We start from the raw sequence: 24732 nt of genomic DNA on the forward strand, positions 1-24732 counted from the left end.
GGAAACCCTATGGGGCAGGTCTACTCCGTCCTATAGGGTCAACTAAGAAGCCACTGTTGCAACCACCATGTCGATCCATCTCATTGAGGGTCTTTGTCAGAATCAACTCAACAGCAGTGGGTTTGGAGTAGTGGATTCAAGGCCTAGAGTCCACTCGGAGGCACCTCAGAAGAAAGGCCTGGTGATCTACATCTGAAAAATCAGCCACTGAAAACCCTATGGGCACAGTTCTACTCCGACGCACAATGGTCGCCATGAGTCAGAAATGAGTCAACGGCAACTGGTGTTTTTGCCAAATTATGACTTACTCTCTCCTGGAGCTTCCTTCCCGTGGGCACCAATTTCTAAACTGTCCCTTTCTGGGCATCTCTCTCTGCACAATCACCATCGTATTACAGGGCTCCGATAAATAACACAGTAAAAAGAGAAGGTATGTTGCACTCCCCCTCCTTTCTGGGCCCCCTACATCCTCTGAAACGTGGAAAAAGACATGGTGAAGTCAATGGCAGCATTTCTGAATCAAACGATTTTCCACTATTTTTATATAACTACGAAAAGTTCAGATTCTCCATCTGAATTTATGGAGAAGCTGTAGCTTGAATAATCCAGAGAAACACATAACCAAGAAGTATTTATCTAGAGCTGTGAAATTCAGTCTGTGCCATTTTTGCCTTCCGAATTATGTTTAGGAAACCCTGGTGGCATAGTGGTTAAGTGCTACAGCTGCTAACCAAAGGGCTGGCAGTTTAAATCCGCATTGGGTTTGTTGGCTTTTTAATTATGTTTAAATTATTATTATTAATTTTTATTTTCAAAACCATTATTAAATATCATGCTTGGTAAAGTAGAGGGTCAGTGAAAAAGAGGAAGACCCTCAATGAGATGGATTGACGCAGCGGCTACGACAATGGGCTTGAGCATAACAACGATTGTGAGGGTGGCGCAGGACTGGGCAGTGTTTCGTTCTGTGGTACACTGGGTTGCTATGAGTCGGAACTGACTCAACGGCACCTAACAACAACAACAGCAGCAATTAAATATCAGAAGTAAAAGGAGGTGGATCTAGAAGTATTGCCTGGGGGTTAGAAATATACTATGGAGAATTCCAACAGTCAGTCATCCAGAAACAAATAATTGAGAACTGACAACACGACATGTAAAGGATAATCTTGCTTTAAAATGAAACAAAACAAAAAAGTCATACCAATCAGCTTGATATTATTGTCTTCATCTAGCAGCAAATTTTCTATCTTCAAGTCCCTGAAATAAATAAAACCACACAGTATTTCAGGTAAGCGTTTAAAATAGCGGAATAACACCTTACTGAGGAGAAATGACCTGTTTTAGAGCTACTGTGAACCAGTCCGTAAAGCGTTCTGCTGACACTCACTCAATCAACAGGTAAACAGATATCAAATGTGAGATAATTAATTGCCGTTGACGAAACCGGTAAAGGGTTTCACAGAAGACAGAGAGCAATGGGGGCAGAAGACATCAGGAAGAATTTCTGAAAGAAGCAGGGCTGAAGCTGGAACCTGGATGTTAAAGAGAACTAGGGTTAGAGGAGTGTAAAACCCATCATTTTAGACCACTGCTGCCCAAGCAGTCAGGGAAACACGAATGTGGCCATGTGTTTGTGAAACTGTGAGCAACACCAGCCAGAGTAAGGATTCTGGGAAACAGCTCAAGAAAAGGTTTTTTTAAATAAATAAACAAGTTCTTGTTGTTGTTGGGTGCCCTGAGTCGCTTTTGGCTCATCAGGACCCTGTGTGACAGAGTAGAACTGTCCTGCAGGGTTTTCTTGGCTATAATCTTTATGGAAGCAGATCGCCAGGTCTTTCCCCTTCGGAGGTTCTGGGCAGATTCAAAGTGCCAAATTTTCAGTTAGCAGCCAAGCATTTAATTGTTCACAGACATCAAGAAGACAGGGGGCAGAAAGGCACTCAATCAGGGCAGATAGAGTAGAGGTGCCCATCGGGTCTTGGCTAGCAGACTGTAAGCTCCCTGAGGGCAGGGGCTATGTTGCTAATGCTGTCCCCCGGTACCCAGCACATTCCAGGTCCTCGGTAAAACCCATGAATCTAGATTACCAATCAGGGGTTGCTCTGGAATGCAGAAGGGAAAAAACGTGGGCAAAATTATGAACTTGGTCTATGTTGATAAAATGGAATATTACTCAGCCATAAAAAGGAATAAAGTACTGATAGACACTACAACATGGGTGAGCCTTGAGAACATTACGCTAATCAAGAGAAGCTGGACCTAAAAGACTGCATATTATATGATTCCATTTATAGAAAATGTCCAGAATAGGCAAATCCACAGATAGAAAGCAAATTAGCCATTGCCAGGAGCTGGGGAAGGAAAGAGGAATGACAGTAACAGCTTAGAGGGTACCAGGTGCCCTTTCGGAGTGATGAAAAAGTTTGGAACTAGGTGGAGGCGGTGGCTGCCAGCATGGAGAATGTATTAAATGCCAATGAATTATTTATACACTTTAAAATGGTTAACTTCATGGTATGTGTATTTTAATATAACAAAGGGGGCAAGTACATATTTGGTAATCAGAACCATCTAGGTTAATGGGTAGAAACTCAGGCATCTTACGCTGCAGTCTACCAACCCAGACACACCTGGAATATTAAATACGTAAGAATATTCTCTTCCACAAAAAAAAATGCTCGCTTCTGTTGTTTTTGAAACACACCATTCTTGGTCCAGCTCTGATTTTCTCACTTTTGAAGAGAGACCTGGGCACAAGAAATGTTTTCTTCCTTTTTTCTCTACTGAGGGGCCCTGGTGGCACCGTAGTTAAGAGCTACAGCTGCTAACCAAAAGGTTGGCAGTTGGAATCCACCAGCTGCTCCTTAGAAACCTTATGGGGCAGTTGTACTCTGTCCTATAGGGTCACTGTGAGTCAGCATCCACTTGACAGCAACGGGTTTGGTAAGGAAAATAGCATAATCCATAAAAATGGCAACAATGGGTTCCCTCAGGGCCCGGAGCCCGGGGGAGCAGTAAACAGGACAGCGGTGAGCCACAGGGCTATGTCCTGCTTAACGGGGACAGTCCTCCCAGGCTCAGCCCCAGCACTGTCAGCTCACCCATTTTTATAAGAGAATCCAGAAATCTGCATTTGATCCCGATTTTTCAACGCCGGCAACAAATTCAAATTTAAAACAGCACTAACAGCGTGGCTAGCCTTGCAGGCAAGATGGGACATGCAGACTACCCATTTTCCTTCTCAGCGCGGGTGAAAGCTGAGTCCTGAAAGGGTGTGAGGAGGCCAGAGGGAGGGGGAGAGAAGGAGGAAAAAGAAGACCAAGGATGACGTGCAGGTGGGGAATGCCAGCATTCAAAGCAGATGGCGGGGGGGACAGGGGGCAGGGAGGCAGGGGGGACCCCAGCCACTGTCACGGGAACAAGGAAGGCAGGATGTCCAGATGAAAAGAACAGTCAAGGTGTCCAGTGTGGGCAGAACGAGAGCAGTGAAAAAGCACCCAGTGGATTTCCAAATTAAGAGGCTGCTGGTAGCCTCGGGGTGAAGACTTGGATGAGACGGGGAATCTGTTTAAACCTGTCCCTGTGGTTGTTGTTAGTTGCCATCGAGGCAGCTCCAATCACGGCACCCCCCACGTGAGCAGAGCAGAACTGCCCCATAGGGTTCCCAAGGCTGTCATCTTTATGGAAGCCGGCTGCCACATCTTTCTCCCGCAGAGCAGCCGGTAGGTTTGAACCGCCCACCACCTTTCGCTTAACAGCCATGTGCATTAATTACTGCATCGCCAGGTCTCCTGATGTGCTTTTAAAAAAGATCTTTAAAAAAACCTGGCACTTGTGAGGTCACGCCCCTACCAGTCATTGTTAAAGACTCATAAGCCTCCCTTTTACCAGGTGACCTCTAGAATACCCCAAACCATCAGGGAGTCCAAACCAGCTGCCATCTAGTTGACCCTGACTCACGGCGACCCCATGTGTGTCGGAGGACAACTGCTCCATAGGGTTTTCAAGGCTGTGATCTTTTTTAAGCAGATTGCCAGGCCTTTCTTCCAAGGTGTCTCTGGGTGGGTTCAAATGGCCAACCTTTCGGTTAGTAGCCCAGGGCTTAGCCGTTTGTGCCACCCGGGGACTCTATCGTTGAGTCAAAGTTCACGTGTCTTCTCCATATAATAAACTTTGTTGTTGAAAATAAAATAATTGAGATCGTGCCCCGCCCCCCTGCCCCCATTAATGGCTGATTTTTCCCAAGTAGAACACCAAACAAACAAAAAAACCCATTGCTGTTGAGGCAATTCAGACTCAGCGACCCTATAGAACAGAGTAGAACTGCCTCACAAGGTTTCCAAGGAGCACCTGGTGGATTCGTACTGCCAACATTTTGGTTAGCAGCCGAACTCCTAACCACTACATCACCGGGGTTTCCAGTAGAACACCAGGCCCTCATAATATGAGAGACTTTACAAGGACTTTGTAAGGCACGTGCTCTTTTCTGAGGCATAATTAAAACATAATATAAACCCACTGCCACGGAGTCGATTCCAACTCAGCAGCAACCCTACAGGACAGAGTAGAACTGCCCCATAGGGTTTCCAAGGAGCGCCTGGTGGGCTCAAACTGCTGATCTTTAGCAGCGTAGCTTTTAATCACCACGTCACCAGGGTTTCCGAGACATAATGTCAGGCTGACCTTATAGTCAAGCACATACGGTAATTCCAAACCACACGCAAGCACACACACACACACAATCCTGTGTCAACAGCCCAAGCTGCGAATCCGTGAAGACATTATAAAGCAGCAGTGCTATTTAAATCTAAAAGAGGGACAGTCTGCTTGGAGCGAAATTAAACCTCTTTCACTGGGAAGAATGGGAGTGCTAACAAGTTAAAGGAGAAATCTGGTTCAGAACAAATGCTGCAGAGAAAAACAACTTCAAGAATCCAGCTAAAAGAAAGCAATCGCCAAGAACAATAAAACGAAAGTAGGGGATTCTGAGGCCACAAAAGCCTAGAGAACAACCACAGTGTTTGGAAGAATGATACAAAAGGGAGGACTAAAAATAAGAGAAAATGCAGAAGAAAAAAATTTTAAAGCCCACTTTTTAAATCAGGAAAATGTCATAAAGCCAGGGGAGGGAGGGAGTATAAAAATGTAATTATTACACAGAACGAGAAAAATGAAATCAGTCAAAAGTCGCTTTCCTCCCACCCACCTCTTCGCGTAGTAACACACTCCCAAGCCACTAGAAAACACACACCACAAACCTGGTTAACTTGTCAAGGTTTCTACAAGATTTCAGTGGCAACCAGTCTATCTGCCTAAAGCTTCCCTGACTAGTTAACGGGAAGGTAAGCCTCCTTCGTCCTTGTCCAGGTGATTGGTGTACTTTACCTGCCCAAATGAAGGGAACGTTAGACCTCTTTTGGCTTTATTTCCACTTCCTGCTTTGTCTTTTGAAACTTACCTAGCAGGAAGGGGGAAAACACTTTCCTTCTGACTTGTTAGTAAAAAAGGCTCTAAAATCACATTTTTAAAGGTAACTTTTGGATATTTTTCCCTCTCCTAACAGACCAGCACTAGAGAGCCCATTATGACTAGAGCCAGGTACCTCACTAAGTTAACCAGGCACCTCACTCAGTTAACCAGGCACCTCACTCAGTTAACCAGGCACCTCACTAAGTTAACCAGCTACCTCACTCAGTTAACCAGGCACCTCACTCAGTTAACCAGGCACCTCACTCACTTAACCAGCTACCTCACTCACTTAACCAGGCACCTCACTCAGAATGCTCACTGTGAACCATCTTTAACCAAACCAGCTGCCAGCAAGTAACTCCGACTCATGGCGACCCCATGTGTGTCAGAGTAGAGCTGTGCTCCATAGGGTTTTCAATGGCTGACTTTTCCGAAGCAGATCTCCAGGGCTTTCTTCTGAGGCACCTCTGGGTGGACTGGGACTGCCAGCCTTTCAGTTGAACAGCCGAGCTCAAGATCCATTTTACCACCCAGAGACTCGGTGAAATGGCCTTAAAAAAGCCAAACCAGTTGCCATTGAGTTGATTCCAACTCATAGGGACCCCTTGTGTATCAGAGTAGAACTATGTTCCATGTTTCCATGGCTGTGACCTTTCAGAAGCAGATAGCCAGGCCCTTCTTCCAAGGCCCCTCTGGATGGGTTCGAACCGCCAATTCTTCAATTAGTAGTCCAATTAGTTTTATGCTTAACCCGTAAAAACACCTTCTTGAATAACAAAAGAAGGGTAAATTTATTCAAAGGGTTTTAGTGTTAGTATATTACTTAAAGGTACAAAATTGGCTCCATCAGAAGATTCTCCTTGTGGTCCACGCAAAACAAAGCCTGGTGTTCACTCTAGCTCTATCCCCATGGCAAAACACCTGGCTTCTCTGTGAAGTGTTGGATTCACCCCATGGGAAGGAAGGTACCCACAGCAGCAGTGGAATGCACACGGTGATGGGGCTGGGGTGGAGTGCTGTAGTTCACACCAGCCCTTGGTCTGACTGTTACTACCTCCATGGAGGGGAGAGCTAAGTGGAAGGCTCTTCCTTAGGCCCTCAGTCTGAAGAGTTCTGCCTGTGACCAGCAAAACCAGAAGTACAGCTCTAACATGTAACTGAGACCAAAGGGGAAGGAGAAGAAAATGGGCCCTAGGTGGATGGAAATAGCTTTTTCTTGGCCAAAGGGGCTTCAAAGGGGAGTTAGGCAAAGCAAGAAAGGAAAAGGGACGTGGCCTGAGAGAGGGTCACGGAAACACTACCTACTAGCACAGAGCTCAGGTGATCGGTGTGTCTTGGGCGCAGAGATACCAAGGAGAGGCCGCTGGAGTCACCCTTTGTGACAGCAGTAGGAGGGAGCCCCAAAAGGCCAGGTCAGAGGCCACCAGAGGGACCATGGGTGCAGGCACAGGAAGGCTTCCGGGCCTTGTCTGGTAACTGGGCAGGCTTAGGGAGTGCGGGCCAATGGGACTGGTCATCGCCCTCACTCCCAGGCCTGACACTGGGTGGGCTCCTCTAGGGCAGGGGCTGGCTCTCTGTGGGTGTTTCCGAAAATTGAGAGGGCTCAAGGGAAGAGGACTGGACTCTTCCACACCCCCAAGAGGCATCACTTCATCACAGAGCCTTTGTTCTGGATGATTTCAAAAGAACAAGCTCAAACAGGCCATTGCTGACAACGAAAGGTTTGCCCACAGGCTGCTAAGAGCCCCTCCCCCACACCACCCACCCCCAACTCTCCCTGCATTTCTCTGAAGATCCTAATCTTTAAAGTTTGGAGACCAGCCACAGTGAACACCAGTCACTGGCCTCCCAGAAGCTGGGGTGCAAGTGAGGAGAGAGTCGAGCAGGACCCTGCTGCCGTAACAAGCATGCCAGTCCTGGCGCAGGGGTGCTGGCGTGGGGAGCAAGCAACTCCTCAGCAAAGAGGAGACAGGATCAGCTCTGGGAAGGTGCGGAGTGTGAGTGTGTGTGTGAGAATGCGGGTGCGTATGCACGTGTACATACGCATGTGTGTGAGCACATAAGTGTGTACACATTTATGCACGTGTGCATGCCTGCATGTGTGCCAGGGTGTGTGCACACATAGTGTGTGAGCACTTGAGTGTCTGCACATTTATGAGTAAGAGCACATGAATGTGTCCACACAAATGTGTCACGAGTGTGTGCACGTGTATGTGCGTACACATACCTGTGTGTACATCCACATGTGTATGCACTTGAATGTGTGACTATGCACATGGGTGTATGCCTGTACACCTGTGACTGCATTTGTGTGTACATGCATTCATGTACTATGTGCTCACACACGCACGTGTGTACGTGTGCACACATGTCCATATATGTGTGTGCTTGAATGTGAATGTGCACGTTTGTGTGTGCGTGCATGTGCGTGAGTGTACTGAGCATATTTGCGTGAACGCATGTATACTGGGCCTGCACATGCGTGTGCGCATGACTGTGTGTGTAGTGGTTCAGTGGTAGAATTCTCACCTTCCATCGGTTCAAGCCCCGGCCAGTGCACCTCATGTGCAGCCACCACCCATCTGTCGTGAAGGCTTGCATGTTGCTGTGATGCTGAACAGGTCTCAGTGAAACTTCCAGACTAAGATGCACTAGGAAGAAAGGCCTGGTGATTTACCTCTGAAAATCTGCCAATCTAAATCCTATGGGTCACAGTAGCCCAAACCCCTTTGTCCCTGGGGTTGCCGTGAGTTGGGGCCGACCCCATGGCAGCTAACAACAACAGCTTTGTGGATCACTCCCAGGTTACGAGAAGGCTAATAGCTATGGGGGGAGGCTGGAGGGGAAGAAAATAAAGTGACAGATCAGAAGGTGACATGCAGGGGAAGACGGCAGGGAAGACTCAGAAGGCGTGATTAAGCCGGCGATAATTGGGGGGCAGAATCCTCCAAATTAAAGGCCACAGAGGAGGAGCCCGGGGAGGGCTCGACGGAGCTCACGCAGGATTAGGTTTAGGGGAGACAGTGTTGCCTGTGGGGACAGCCACAAGATGGATCCCAGCAATAAGCACACCACCCCCCAAGGCAATGTGTATTCTGCAGTAAAGAGAGTTTTTGCTGGGTTTGGGTTTTTTTTTTTTTTCTGGGGTGCGGTTTTATTGTCAAAAGCCAAATGATTTCTAAATCCTTGATGTATTTACAAAATGAGCATTTTGGTAAAACACAAGAACAATTTAAGCACGTACCTGATTCATTTACGCAGAACGAAACCTTTATTGAGTTCCTACAAGGCTCCAGAAACGGATCCTCTTTACATAATGAAAGGATGCCTCTGGACAGGTTGCGTCTTGAAAGATACATGAATTGGTACTAAGTCAATGAAAACATACCCTTGAGTGTTCCAGGAAAAACATGGAATATAACAAAAAGAACATAAATGGAGGCCAGAAAGCTTTAGTCCCTGTTACGGGTTAAACGAGGAGCCCTGGTGGCGCAGTGGTTAAGTGCTCGGCTGCTAACCAAAATCAAACCCAACAGCCGCTCCTCAGGAGGAAGACGTGGCAGTGTGCTGCTGTTAAGAATACACCAGTGGAATACACAGTTCTACTCTGTCCTACAGGACGGCTACGAGTCTGACTCAGTGGCAGTGGGTCTGGGTTGAACTGTATCCCCCCAAAAAGAAATGTTCAAGTCCTCACCCCAACACCTGCAAATGTGACCTTGTTTGGAAATAGTGTCTTTGCAGATGTAAGCAAGTTAAGACAAGGTCATCCTGGATCACGGTGGATCAGTCTGATATGATCGGTGTTCTTAAAAAGAAGGGGAAAAGAGACACAAAGACCGACAGGGAAGAAGTGAGCGTGACACCAGAGGCAGAGACTGGAGCAGCGTGTCCACAAACCAAGGACCGCCAGCAGCAGCAGAAGCTCAGAGAAAGCACAGACAGAGTCTCCCCAGAGCCTTCATCATGGCCCAGTCGACACCTTGGTTTCAAATTCCTAGCCTCCAGAGCAATGACAGAACACATTTCTGTTGTTTTAAGCCACCCAGTTTGTGGCAATTTGTTACAGCAGCCACAAGAAGCTAATACAGTCCCAGTGCTAACTGTGACACTAGCTGTATTCATTCAACAGCCCTTCATTCATTCAACAGTCTTCATTGTGCACCCACTGGACTGGGCAATGTGCTGGGCATGGCCTGTGCAGAAGACAAGGATCGAGCAAGTAAGCAGTCGTGTGATGAATGCTGGGAAAGCAAAGCAGAGGATGCTATAGGCATTTACACACGTGGGCCTAACCTGGAGGGCCTCATAGAGGAGGTGAGATTGGACTTGGGACCTGAAGGACCAGTAGAATTCAGCCAGACAAAGATGAAAAGGGCAGTGCAGGCAGAGAACAGCTGTGGGGCCCTAAGCACACAGAAATCTGAGCCTCAGCTTCTCCAGGTATAAAATGAATGAGCTGGTTGTTGTTAGGTGTGTCGAGCTGGTTCCGACTCATAGCGACCCTGTGTACAACAGAACAAAACACTGCCCGGTCCTATACCGTCCTCACAATCGTTGCTATGCTTGAGCCCATCGTTGCAGCCACTGAGTCAATCCATCTCACTGAGGGGCTTCCTCTTTTTCGCTGACCCTTTACTTGCCAAGCATGATGTCCTTCTTCAGAGATTAGTTCTTCCCGATAACATGTCCAAAGTAAGCAAGACAAAGTCTTCCCACCCTTGCACCTGCGCGATGCAGATGACACAGCCATGCTTGCGAAAGTGAAGACAACTTCAAGCACTTACTGATGAAGATCAAAGACTGAAGCCTTCAGTGTGGATTACACTTCAACATAAAACAAAAATCTTCACCACTGGACCAACAGGGGACACAAACTCAGGACTTACCAAATGCTTCGGTCTAGAGCACTTCACATGAATTACCTTATTTAATCCTCACAACATCCATGTGACACGGGTAATCCACTGTCCCTATTATATAGGTGTGGAACCAGAGGAACAATAGCCCAAGCCAGTTGCCCAATGCAGCTCTGAACTGGAGGATAGAGCCAGGATATGGGTGCAGGTGGTCTAACCTTGGAGACAACGCTAACCACTGTACTGAAGAGCAAAGAAATGACACATTCCAATTGCGGTGTTCACAAAGGATAGACAGACTGCCAGAAGAACAAACAAATCAGTTTTGGTGGAAATACAGCCAGAATGTTCCTTAGAAGCAAGGATGGCGAGACTTCATCTTGCTTACTTTAGTCATATCATTAGGAAAGACCAATCGCTGGAAAGGGACATAACGTTTGGTAAAATAGAAGGTCAGCAAAAAAGAGGGAGGCCCTCGATGAGACGGGTTGACACCATATCCACAACAATGAACTCAGACATATCAAAGATCCTGAAGATGGCACAGGACTGGGCAACGTTTCATCCCGTTATTTATAAGATCGCCACGAGTCATAGCCGACCTGCCGGCAAACAACCACACCACTGTGCACCCGCATCCACACAGTCGTTTGGCTGGAGTTTTGTAAAATCTCACATTTCCAATCCTATTTTCTCAAAACCCAATTAAACCCAAGACTTTTGACATAACCAATGACTCCAGTCATATGGTTGCTCTCAGCAAAAGCCCTGGGGCCCCAAACAGGCCCTGCAAAGGAGCAGAAATCATTTCCTTCTGGTCTGCTTATCCCACCCATCTGGTACAGACTGAATTGCATCCCCCAAAAATCTACATTAAATTCCTGGCCCTTATACCTCAGACACAATCCTGTTTGGAAATAAAGAGTTTTTCTTTTGTTATATTTTTGAGGTCCTACCAGTGTAGGGTGGATCCTAAACCTCAATCATTTCTAAGTTATAAAAAGACCAGAATAGACAGAAAGACACACACAGACAAAGGAAGACAGATGCCATGTGAGAATCAGCTACAAGCAAGGAACCAAGGAACAAGCAGGGCTAACCACAAAGAAGGAATCGACATGGCTGAGACCTGGATTTCAAATTTTAGCCCCCAGAACTCAGAGAAAACAAATTCCTGTTCTTTAAAGCCACCCACGTGTGGTATTTGTGTTACGGCAGCACTAGGAAACTAAGCTTTGTAAAATCGCACATTCCCAACCCAATTAAACCCAAGACCTTTGACATAACCAGTGACTCTGGCTATTTGCTTACTCTAGCCGCAGTCTTGGGGTCCCAAACAGTGGCTGAAGGTGGGCAAAAATCATTCCCCTCTGGTCTGCCTCCCTCCCAGTCCCCTCCCCAAGAAAACCTAAACCTTAAAAGAATTTCTCAATACCCCACCAGTACCGGTTATGCTGGTGTCTTGTCAGATGAAGAATAACAAAGAAGGGATCCTCTCTTCTACTGCATTCCTTTCAAACCAGGAATACTGATGAATGAATAAGGTCACAGGCCCGGAGCAGTGGCGCTGACACCCACCAATTCATGGGCTCATGTTCCCTTTGATCACTGTCTCTTTCTCCCTGTCCTGCGGCCCCGTGGCTTGTCTCTTCCTGCTTAGGGACGGCGGTATTGTGTTACCCTCTTATGTTTTGTCTGTGTGGTTTGATTGGACTTTGTTATTTTAAATGAACAGATGAATTTCAAATTAGCCTTTCTGCAGAATCAGCGTTCTTGTTGATTCATGTGAACAGTCAACACTTGACATACAACAGGCAAATCACAGATTTTAGCATCCTGCTGGGTAAGCATATTTGAGGAAAAAGAGTTGTATTTGAAATGATGAGTCTCTCTGGCAATCCAAATAGGGAGTAATGCAGAAGTTAGACCATACTCTAAAAACTACCCTGCTAAAATAACAGGAGCCTCGGAAGAAAGGCCTGGCCGTCTACTTCCGAAAATTCAGCCACTGAAAACCGTATGGAGCACAGTTCTACTCGGACACACGTGGGGCCGCCAGGAGCTGGAGTCGACTCCATTTCAACTGGTTTTATTGCAGCAAAAGACACAAAGGTTATGGCAAGTCCAGGTGAAAATGAAGTTCTCTGCCAGCTAAGGCAGCCTGCTTTTATAGAGCTTTAGTTTACCGCTTTTTCTGCTTGTCATATTTACATCATTTTTAAAGATTTCCTTCCAAATGATACTCAAATAGTTCTGGGTACATAATTAAATATATATTTCATGCCACAGGACATGAACACTCACCTAGCATCAGGTAATTACAACACACTATCAGTCTAATCAGAGGATTAAAGCGTCTTCTAGCCCACCTTACCAACGCCCTTTAAATCATTTTATACATGCAGCCACAAAAATTCACACTAAATCCTTTTAGATTAATTACATGCTCAGAAATCTTCCCGCCAGGGATGCCAACGCATCTAAAAATGCTACACTGTCATATTAATTTGAAAACTCTAGCCTCAAAATAATTTATGAAATTCCATCCACCTTTGGAACATAAAGGAGGAAAATTTCCACAGATGGAAAGAGCTACAGCTAGCCAATAGCACAGCAATGGTCAATGTATGCTAAAAACTAGCCAGCGGCAGAGTCTTCAAAAGTCAAGAAATTCAGTTAAAGGTTGCCGATGCTTATATTCTAAACAAACATTTTAATGTGAGGTCTCAAACTCTCATGTCCAGTGTGTTGACACTTATTAACATGACTTCTAGAAAGAAAAACAAAGAAACCCTCTTCTAAGCTATACGTGTATTTCCAGCCTTCCCTAACTTTAAAAGATCCGAGAGCTTGCCTTTATCCGGTTACGAATATATAGCCAGAGAGACAGGAAAAAGCAGAAAGCTTGAGATCAGAGAAAGAAAAAGTACACCATCTTTGCTATCAAAACATTATTAAATTCGTTCCTTTGACATTCTGGCAGTAATTGCACTGAGAGGGATTGAATTTTGTTAAAATTACTTTAAAAGGGTTGTTGAGAATTTCCTGCAGGAGAGACCAGTGTGCAAGGCACGGCATTCACTCGATTTTCTTTGTTGTCCCCACCGCCTGGAGAAGCTTGGCGCCCGTCTTGTTTCTGACAGCACGCAGCCCTTGTAAAAACACCCTGAGCTCCAGAGAAAGCTCCGCCAGGCCCAGCCTCCTGGTTCTGTTTTCCGCTGTGACCAGCCTGGCCAGTAATCAAAGCTGATTCATGCGTGAAGTTTCCGCTTCTGTCATCTTAATCAACAAAGACAGGCCCAGGCACAACTAGACTGTCATTTTCCTAAGAATGGCAGACCTATGACTGTGCAGACCACACAAAGGTATTGTCGGGAGAGCTGGAAATTCACCTGAGATTCTGAATGTTCCCTTCCTTGCTGATCCAAACACAGCAAGTTCTAATACAGCATGATTTCATGACGCCATGTGACTAAAAATGCATGCCTGGAGGGCTTCTCCCACCCACCAAGAGGATGATCCACCGTAATGCTGCCTTGGCCAGGCTGGCCCTGGGAAAGCCCTGAGCAATGGGATCTCCCTGCAGTGTCCCTGGTTTGGGCACAAGAAGGCAGAGAGAATCCCAGGGTGCCAATCCCATTACTAAGGAGACTGCCCTCTCCACCTCGAAAGCCACGGAGCCCTATTAATGAAAGGGCTAGAGCTGCTTTCTTCAATGAGCAGAATACGAACGGCTTTTCAAACAAATCGAAGGCACCGTTGGGTGTATGTTACATTGGGGGAACACAGTTCCCTCAAAACGTGTGTTGGAATCCTAACCCCAATATCTGTCACTTTGATGACTAAGGTGTGCCTGACCCAAGCCATGCCCTCGTATGCCTGCAAAAGTTGGACATTGAAAAAGGAAGACTGAAGAAGGGCTGATGCATCTGAATTATGGTGTTGGCAAAGAACACTGAACACACCATGGACTGCCAAAAGAACGAACGGATCTGTCTTGGAAGAAGTACCGCCAGAATGCTCTTTGGAAGCAAGGATGGTGAGACAGCATCTCACATACTTTGAACATGTTGTCGGAGGGACCAGTCCCTGGAGGACATCATGGTTGGTAAAGAAGAGGGTCAGCGAGAAAGAGGAAGCCCCTCAACAAGATGGATTGACACAGTGGCTGCAACAATGGGCTCAAACATAGCAACAATTGTGAGGATGGCACAGGACCAGGCAGTGTTTTGTTCTGCTGTACATTGGGTCGCCATGATCACAGGCAACTCAAGGCACCTGTTGTTGTTAAGTGCTGTCGAGTCCATTCCAACTCACATCGGCCCTGTGTACAACAGAACAAAACACTGCCGGTCCTGCCAGTCCTGTGCCATCCTCGTGATCGTTGCAAACGTTGCACCTAACAACAACAAATACCTGCAGATGGAGTCTCATTTGGAAACTGGGTTTTCTTTGTTATAAAAATGAGGCCTATTAGTGGAGGGTGTGTCTTAAACCTTACACTTTTGAGATATAAGAGAAGCAGATCAGACACAGAGAGAAGCTAGTCAAACTAGAAAAGACAGAAGCACATGCGAGGAACACAAAGGACCCGAGAAATGTTGGGGTTACAGAAGCTCAGGCCAGGATCTTCCCCCAGCGCCGACAGAGAGAGCTTTCCCCTAGAGCCAGTGCCTTGAATTTGAACTTGTGGCCTCCTGAACTGTGAGACAATAAACTTCTGTTCTTTAAAGCCGCCCGTTTGTGTGGTGTTTCTGTTACAGCACCATTAGGAGACTAAGACGATGTTTAACTTAGAAAACATAAATGTTTCCTCCAAAAGCTAAACACAGAATTACCATATGACCCATCAATTCCACTCCTAGGTGTTTACCTAAGACAAGTGAAAGCATATGTCCACACAAAAACCTGCACACGAATGTTCACAGCGGCATTATTCACAACAGCCAAAAAGTGGAAACAACCCAAATGTTCGATTGATGAGGGATAAACAAACTGTGGTGTATCCACACAATGGAATACTACTCTCCCTTAAAAAGGAGTGAAGTTCTGATACATACCACTACACGGACAAACTTTGAAAGTACTATTCTAACTAAAAGAAGCCAGATGCAAAAGACCGAATATTACCGCGATTTCATTTATACGAAACGTCCAGAATGGACAAATATATAGGGACAGACGTACAAATGTTTAACATGCTCAGCTGCTAACCAAAAGGTTAGAGGTTTGAGTTCACCTGTAGACACCTCAGGAGAAAGGCCTGGTGATCTACTACTAAAAGATCAGCCACTGAAAACCCTATGGGGCACAGTTCTACTCTGACACACACATGTCCGCCATGAGTCAGAGTTGGTTCAACTGCAGCTGGTTGCAGAGACAGAAGGTAGGCTAGTCTAGGCTGTCAGATGCTGACGGGTGGGGGGAATAAGGGGTGACTGCTAATGGGTGTCAGGTTTCTTTCTGGGGTGATAAAAATGTCCTAAAATTAGGCAGTGATAATGGTTGCATAACCTCGTGAATATACTGAAATCCACTGGTGAATTTTATGGTATACAACTTACCTAAAAAAAAAATTATAAAACACAGGTGTGCATGTATCTTTACACACACACACACACACACACACACTTTATGCCTTGATCTCTTTGAAATGAGTGCGAATCCATTAAACACGGGCCTCGATTTCTTTCAACACCCCAGAGCTACTGTTGACGACAATTTCATAAAGGAAGGACTATGCATTTGCTGCTGAAGCCAACACTTCTGGGGAGGAAAAGAGCACACCTTTATCTGATCATTTTATTCTATTTTAGCCTGGCACTAGAAGTAGCCCCCTCCCACCCCCATAAATGGCAACATTGTAACAATACTGTTTCTGTTCACCTTCCCTGTGGAGGAGCCCCTCCCCTGGAGGAAAACTGCTGGTTATAAAAAAAAAAAAAAAAAGTTTGATTTTCACAATTATTGGCAACCCATTGCTGCTGTTTCAATATCAACCCATAGTGATCCTATAGGATGTGATTTATGGGAAACACTCCTTACTTTCAAAGGCAAGTTCACAGTTCAGATAGTGATTCAATTCAAACAGAACAACTATTGAGCAACTACTACACGTAAAGCAAATACAATAAGAAGAGCAGCTAATACATCGCGCTTTCTACGCACTAGACACTGCTCCAAGCACTTTCCATATTGTTATGGATGGAATGCATCCCCTAAAATATGTGTTGGATTTCTAACCCCTATACTTGCAGACGGAATCTAATGTAATCAGCTTCCACGTTGCAATGTAATATAATCAGTCAATCAGTTGAGGTCATACCAGAGTAGGATGGGTGCTAAACCTAATCACTTCTGAGTTACATTGAGAGCAGCACAGACAGAGACGAGATGCACATACTGAGGAAAACAGACACTACACCTTCAGAACATCCAGGGCTACTGACAAGGAAGGAATCCACATGGCTATGATCCTGATGTGGACTTTTAGCCTCCAGAACTAAGAAGAAATAAATTTCTGTTCCTCAAAGCCACCCACCCACTCGTGGTATTTTTGTTATAGCAGCACTACGAAGCTAAGACATACATATTAACTCATTGACCCTCATTTACAGCAATCCCAGGGTAAGTATCATTATAATTCCCACTATACAGATGAAGAGACTGAGGCTCAGAGAGGTTAAGTAACTTGCCCAAGGTCACACAGCTACTAAAGGGCACAGCCAGGATGCATACCCAGGCAGTGTGGCTCCTGACTCAACTCTTTTAACCCACACACTAGCACCAACCCACAAAACAATTCCATAGAACATTAATGTAGAGGAATTGTAAAATACGTTGCAACTGTTCAGGCTTGCTTGGAGGGTGCTGAAGCACAGAGCCAGCGGTCATCAGTGCGGTGTGGCCCTTACCTATGGACCACCCCAGCCCGGTGCAGATGCTCCACTGCAGAGATGAGCTGCCGGATGTATCTGCGGGCTTCAGACTCCTCCAGCCGCTTCTTCTCGTAGATCTTGTGCATCAAGTTGCCACCAGGACACAGCTCCATGACCAGGTAGTAGCTGTTTTCAGTCTCTAAGATATCGAGGAGCTGGGTGATGTTTGGGTGACGAATCATCTGCTGGATCTGCCCCTCACGCCGCAGGTTTTTGGTGACATAGGTGTCCTTTTTGGCTCTCTTCTTATCAATGACTTTTATGGCCACCTAAGGAAAAACCAAGAACATGGCTACAATCAGACATCACAGACAAAGGTCACTGCTTAACTGTGAACAAGAACCCAGGAACATAGCAACTTCTCCACACCAGGAGAGAAACCTTAATTAAACTGTCCCTGGGTAATGCAAACGGTTAAGCACTCGGCCACTAACCAAAAGGTTGGCACTTGGAACCCACTCAGAGGTACCTCAGAAGAAGGGCCCAGCAATCTTCTTCCAAAGAATCAGTCATCAAAAACCCTACAGAGCACAGCTGTCCTCTGTAACACATGGGTCGCCTTGAGTCAGAATCAACTCGACAGCAACTGCTTTTTCTTTTTTTTTAAGGGAAAGAAAGTTAAAAAAAAAAAATCAAAATATTCAATTATAAAGAGAAAGAATGACATTAACTTAAGCACACTTGAATAGTTGTCTGGAAGGTTCAGCAAAAGCTTAATGTGCGGCGAGGTTCTAGGAAGTCAGAGTGAATACAGAGTCCGCCTGAAGCAAAGGGCACTGACCCCCTCTTCTGAAGCAGCCGGATCTGCCCCCATGTTCAGTTCTGGGGCGTGGCTAGGGGGCTGGAGGGTGCCATGCCCAAGGGTGCAGCATCCCTGGCCCTTCCTCTCAGTCCCTTTTCTGCCAGCGCATCAGTCACTCAGGCCAGGCTGCCTCTAGGCCCCGAATATTTCCCTCTATCCTTTGGGGAACTATTGTTGCTGTTAGCTGCCATTAAGCCGACTCCAACTCATGGCAACCCCACGTATGACAGAACCAAACACTGCCCAGTCCCGCACCATCTTCACGACGTTTGGTACAATCTGGTCCATTGTCATGTCCACTGTGCATTCTGAGTGCCTTCCAACTAGGGGGCTCTTCCAGCACCGTAGGCGACAATGTTCTATTGTGATCCACAGGGTTTTGGTTGGCTACTTTTCCGAAGTTGGTTGCCAGGCCTTTTGTCCTAATCTTAGTCTGGAATCTGCACTGAAACCTGTCTGCCATGGGTGACCCTGCTGGTATTTGAAATACCAGTGGTATAGCTTCCACCATCACAGCAACACACAAGCCATCATAGTAGGAAAAACTGACAGGTGATGGAGATACATGTGTGTACACGTGTCTGTGTGTGTCTATACAGGGGGAGGGAGGGATGCTGAAAAGTACAATTAGGTTCTGTCTCTGCTTGACTCTGTATTGCTTTGTTTTTTTAAATTACACCCTTTGGCAATAAAATTCTTAAGGTACCAAGAATAAACAACAGTCTAAAAGCCCAGCAGTAATACGATCTGCCCCTATTAACGTATCACAGTTACGTTAGGATAATTTATTTAGCTCTTTAATTGCATGCAGTAAGTTGAATAATGACCACTCATGATATCAAGTCCTAATCCCTGTCACTTGTAAATGTGACCTTATTTGGAAAAGGGACTTTGGAGATGTGATTAAAGATCCTGAGATGAGATTACTCTGAATTCTGAGAGAAAGATGTGGCAGTCTGCTTCCCTAAAGATTATAGCCTCGGAATGAAGAACACCAAAGACAGAAGGAAAATATTAGCCCAAGAGACAAAAAGGGCCACATAAACCAGAGACTCAATCAGCTTGAAACCAGATGAACTAGATGGTACCCAGCTACCACCAGTGACTGCCCTGACAGGGGACACAACAGAGAGTCCCTGATGGAGCAGGGGAAAAGTGTGAAGCAGAACTCAAATTCTTGTAGAAAGATCAGACTTAATGGTCTGACTGAGACTAGGGTAACCCCAGAAGACATGGCCCCCAGACTCACTGTTAACCCAGAACTAAAACCATTCCCGAAGCCAAGTCTTCAGACAAAGATTAAACTAAAACAATACTTGTGAAGAATGTGCTTCTTAGTTTAAGTAGATACATGAGACCAAATGGGCAGCTCCTGTCCAGAGGCAGGATGAGAAGGCAGAAAGGGACAGGAGCTGGTTAAATAGACACGGGAAATCCAGGGCGGAAAAGGGAAGTGTGCTGTCACATTATAGGGTTTACAACTATGGTAGCATAACAATACATGTATACATTTTTGTGAGAAACTAACTTGAACCGTAAATTTTCACCTAAATCACAATAAACTAACAAAAAAAGATTACAGCCTTAGAAACCCCATGGGGCAGCTCTACTCTGTCATGCAGACTAGCTAAGAGTCGGAATCGACTCGACAGCACTGGTTTGATTTTTTGTTTGTTTTTAAAATCCAGGTGGGTCCCGTGCATAGCCACAGTGTCCTTAAAAGGGGCAGCGGGGGAATAGATGGACACTCGGAGGAGGCGGTGTGAAGAAGAGGCAGAGGCTGGAATGATGCAGCCGAGGAAGGCCTACCAAAACACCAAACCCACTGCCGTTGAGTCGATTCCACTCACAGCGACCTCACAGGGTTTCCAGGGCTGTAACTCTTTACGGAAGCAGACTGCCACATCTTCTGTCCCGTGGAGCTGCTGGTGCCTTTGAAATGCTGGCCTTTCAGCTAGCATTCGATTGCTTTAACCACTGCTCCACCAAGGATCCTGCAGGAATGCCTGCAGCCAACAGAAACTGGAAGAGGCGGGAAAAGATCCTCCCCTATAGCTCCTGGGGGAGTGCGGCCCTGCCGATGCTGTGATTTCAGACTTCTGAAACCCCTGGCCTCCAGACTGCAAGATACAAAGTGAATTTCTGTGGTTTCGGGCAGTAATTACCAAGCCTACAGTGATTTTTCGCAGCAGCCACAGGAAACTAATACCTTGCCCTTCTACGGGGAAAGAACACAAACAAGGCAGCGACAGTACACTGCTCCTCGAAAACACGTTTCTCAGACACCCTCAGATCCCCAGTCGGGGATAAAACCCGTTATCTGTGGCCTCCTGCTCTAACTTTTCCGTTCACTGCAGTTTCAGGGGGTCTGACAATTCCTACCTAATCCTCCCCCTCCCCTTGCTCTCCCCATACCCACATGTGGCCCCGGGGAGAAGAATCACCATGGCTCCCTCTACAAGGCTGAGCACACCCATCCCGTGCCGCATGTTGCCCCGGGGAGAAGAATCACCATGGCTCCCTCCACAAAGCTGAGCACACCAATCCCATGCCCATATGTGGCCCCAGGGAAAAGAATCACCATGGCTCCCTCCACGAAGCTGAGCACACCCTTGCCAGGTTCTGTACCTCCAAGAGCCCTGCCACACGTAGGGCTTCGGGGGAAGCTCCAGCTGCTAGAAGGCAGTGTCTGTGCAATGCGGACCCTCCGGATGGAAAGGAGAAGAGAACGGCTCTTTCCCTGAGGGTGGACCACTATTACCTCACAACCACAAACTAATGATTAGATTCAGTATGCCAGGTTTGGGTGGTGCTCACTGGGTCCTTTCTGAGGGACATTTTTTCCTGTACTTCCCTATTTCTGAGCAAACCCAATGTTTCCAAACCCTTCTCCCAGCTTCTCTCACTTCTTGCTCTTCCTCTACCCCATCCTCCATTTCCCCCAGGCAAAAGGACAAAGCCATGATGCAACCCAAGGCACCAAGGAAACACCTCAGTGGAGGCCATTCCAGTCCCTCACCCTCACAAAGGTCAGCCCTAGACTGGGGTTGCCTTCCAAACCTTCTACTGAAAAAACCCCAGGATTGTGGCCCTGTAGTCCCCTCACTCGGTCTCCTGGCCGGCAAGTTGTGCTTGTTCTGAGCAATCTTTTGAACCCCAAGAGAGTCCCTCAGAGAAAGCCATGAACCCTGTGAAGTTTTTATAGAGGCAAGAGTTAAAATGGCTTCCTGGGCCAAGAGTAAACAAAAACTAGTCATAAGGCCATTTGCAAGGAACAGAATCAAAACTAAACAAGTTTTCCTTATCAGGACGAGTTAGCAACACTCATTCCATCAAGGTAAACCAGTTTAGCATTCAGTGATCAACTTTCCCCCCAAAAAAAGGGAAATTACACATGATTAACCAGCCAAAGCAAAGGGCAAACTACGCACTCCACTAAGCTTTAAAAGGATGTTGTAACTATGTCAATTCGAGTCCCCTCACCGTTTTCAATTTGGGGTGCTCCCTGTTCCCAAACAGGTTCTCACTCAATAAATCCTGTGAACTCTGACTTGCTAATCAAATTTTTCCTTTGGACATCCCGAAGCTGCCTCCCCTGAGAGGCATTTTCAAACACCAGCTCACCGCCAGGCTTGTTCTCGCTCATCCGCTAAACTTACAAGCTCCGCATGGATAATACTGACCATGGAATGCTGTTTCTTGGTCCACAAAACCATTTCATCAACTCCATCCACAACAACTGAAATGGGATTCGTAATCAGTGGCTGGCAAAGGGCAGTATCAAATTTAGCTCCACAGTCATCTGAGATCTGCAGGCAAAGAAGATCTAATTCTACCCAGTGAAAGAAGCCCAGTGCAACGATGTGGCTCCAGCTGAAAAGATAAACTGCTTTAGCCACAAGACCTTGAAAGAAAAACTTTTTTAAAAAAAGAAAATTAAAGCTGCTACCAAATGGCGATAAAAGAAGTTTAGCAGTTCCATACAACAGGATATGAATATTGAATACACCATGGACTGCCAAAAGAATGAACCAATCTGTCTTGGAAGATGTACAGCCAGAATGCTCCTTAGAAACGGGGATGGCGAGACAATGTCTCACATACTTTGGACATGTTGTCAGGAGGGACCGGTCCCTGGAGAAGGACATCATGCTTGGTAAAGTATAGGGTCAGCGAAAAAGAGGAAGCCCCTCGACAAGATGGATTGACACAGTGGCTGCAATAACAGGCTCAAGCATAACAGTGACTGTGAGGATGGTGCAGGACTGGGCAGAATTTCATGCTGTTGTACATGGGGTTACTATGAGTCGGAACAGGCTTGACAGCACCTAACAACAACAACACAACAGGAGGCTGGAGACAGAAGCCAGATGCAGCCGGCTGAGTGGTGAATGAGAAGTGGCAAGGTTCAGATGGCTAGAGCAAACCACTTTTCAAGCAAGCATCAATGTAAAGAGAAGGAGAAAGAAGTGCAGTGGGAAGGACACACTTTTTTTTAAAAAATAGTCTTAGAAGTCAGCAGAGATGGAGAATGAGGGCATTGGTGGTTTGGTGGCAGAATTCTCGTTTCCCGTGTGGGAGACCCAGGTTCAATTCCTGGCCAGTGCACCACAAACGCAGCCACCACCCATCTGTCAGTGGAGGTCTGTGTGCTGCTATGATGATAAACAGGTTTCAGTGGAGATTCCAGACTGAGGGGAACTAGGAAGAAAGGCCTGGTGATCTACTTCCAAAAATCAGTCAATGAAAACTATAGATCACAACGGTTCAATCCCCAGCTAATCATGGAGATGGTGCTGGAGCAGGCAGCATTTTGTTCCATGTGCAAGGGGTCACCATGGGTTAGAAGTAACAACAACAGAGATGGAGAAACAGAAGATACAAGAAAGGCAGAGTGAATGAAGGTGAGGAGACCCTGAGGAAGTGAAAACTAGGTGGGAGAGTCTGCCATGGATGGAAAAAGGAGCACTCCTGTTATGAAGAGATGTGTTTTTCCCAACCCCTAAAATACGTGTTGAAATCCTAAACCCCGTACTTGTAAATACGACTCTGTTTAGAAACAACAGGTTTTTTTTCATTATGTCAATGAGGTCATACCCAAGTAGCGTGGGTCCTAAACCTAACTCCTTCTGGGTTATAAAAAGAGCAGACTAAATACAGAGACACACCCAGAGGGGAGACGACTCCGAGAAATGCCAAGGATCGCTGGTATCCACCAGAAACTAGGAGAAAGGCTTACAGAAGGAGCTGACACAGCAGAGACCCTCATTTGGCCTTTTAGCCTCCAGAACTGTAAGAAAATAAATTTCTGCTCTTTAAAGCCACCCACTTGCGGTATTTTTTGTTATGACAACCGTAGGAAATTTAAACAACTCCTCTCTGGGGTACAGGAAAAGAGGAAGAAAGGGTGCTCAGGAACGCCAATCCTTCAGGAGAAGGCCAGGCGCAAGGAGGGATTCATGCTTCATAGCCTCCAGTATGTACTAGGAGGAAAGAAAACAAAATCCAGGGTAGAGTTTTACTTAGAGGAAGGACGAACAACAGCACAGAGACCCAGTAATGGCGCACACTTCCCTAACGTCCATAATTGGTGCCTAAGATAATGTACACACAGCCCTTAGTACAACTCCCAGCACTAGTAAGTGCTCCGCAAATGGACACTGTTATCATCATGACTGCTCTACTTTCACTGAACCAACCATCCAGAGCGTGAAAAGCATTCGAGCTAAACTAAAAATGTACATTTCCTTGACCCACAGTTTTTGCATATTAAAAAGAAAAGCCGGAGCCACATTTCGCGTTTCGGATTCTCTGGAATAGAGTTGCTTTTAAATCCCAAGGCAATGGTTTAATATCAGTCGAGTCTCTCATCTTCTTTAAATATTGACTTAGTTGAGGCTGTCTATATCGGATGAGTTAACAGGGTTTTAAATTCATCCCTTCATCCCGGATCACCCTTTGCTGCCTTTAAAATTCATTAGTCTGAAATCCATCAAGGATTGCTGATGTATCCAATCTCCAAAATGGAAAGCCAGATGTAAAATGGATCTTCTATATGACTGAGAGGAAGCAAAGAATATTGATCAAAGAGGCCACTCTTTAATATCGTAACAACATACATAGATGTTTCATGCATTATACGACGTATGCTTTATTTTAGACAGTCAAAAGAAAAAAAAACGTCAAGTCGATTTCAACTCATGGTGACCCCATGAGGGTCAAAGTAGGACTGTGCTCCATAGGGTTTCCAATGACTAATTTTTTGGAAGTAGATTGCCAGGCCTTTCTTCCCAGGTGCCTCTGGTTGAATTCAAACCACCTAGCAGCCAAGTACTTAACCATTTGCACTGCCCAGGAATTCCTAGCAAGTTCACCTGTAACCCACTGCGACTCACAGTGACCCTGTAGGACAGAGTAGACCTGCCTCACAGGGTTTCCAAGTAGTGCGCCACCAGGGCTTCCTAGCAAGTCCACAGTCTTCCCTTAATCAAAGTGTTTTTTGCTGTGATGTTTTACATCATCAGAATGCACAGAAAAGAGGGGCTCTGATCAACTAAATTATATTTTACACGGAAATTAGCCCAAAAGAATTTTTCCTCCCAGAATACGTTGGTTTCTTAATAAATACTGTTTGACAAAGTCAAACGAATTTTTCCTTCAT

General features: G+C 46.0%; 1 protein-coding gene across 1 annotated transcript in view; it reads right to left on the bottom strand.

Annotated features, from left to right (window-relative positions):
* HUNK (hormonally up-regulated Neu-associated kinase) overlaps positions 1-24732 on the bottom strand; it is a 127109-nt gene that overhangs the window by 61289 nt on the left and 41088 nt on the right. The window contains exons 2-3 of the mRNA XM_049857976.1: positions 17246-17538; positions 1205-1260 (exon numbers count right to left, since the gene is read on the bottom strand). Coding sequence (XP_049713933.1) covers positions 1205-1260; positions 17246-17538 — 349 coding nt within the window. The remainder of the gene's footprint in view (positions 1-1204; positions 1261-17245; positions 17539-24732) is intronic.

Source organism: Elephas maximus, chromosome 18 (assembly GCF_024166365.1).
Source record: "Elephas maximus indicus isolate mEleMax1 chromosome 18, mEleMax1 primary haplotype, whole genome shotgun sequence".
Lineage (NCBI taxonomy): Eukaryota > Metazoa > Chordata > Mammalia > Proboscidea > Elephantidae > Elephas > Elephas maximus.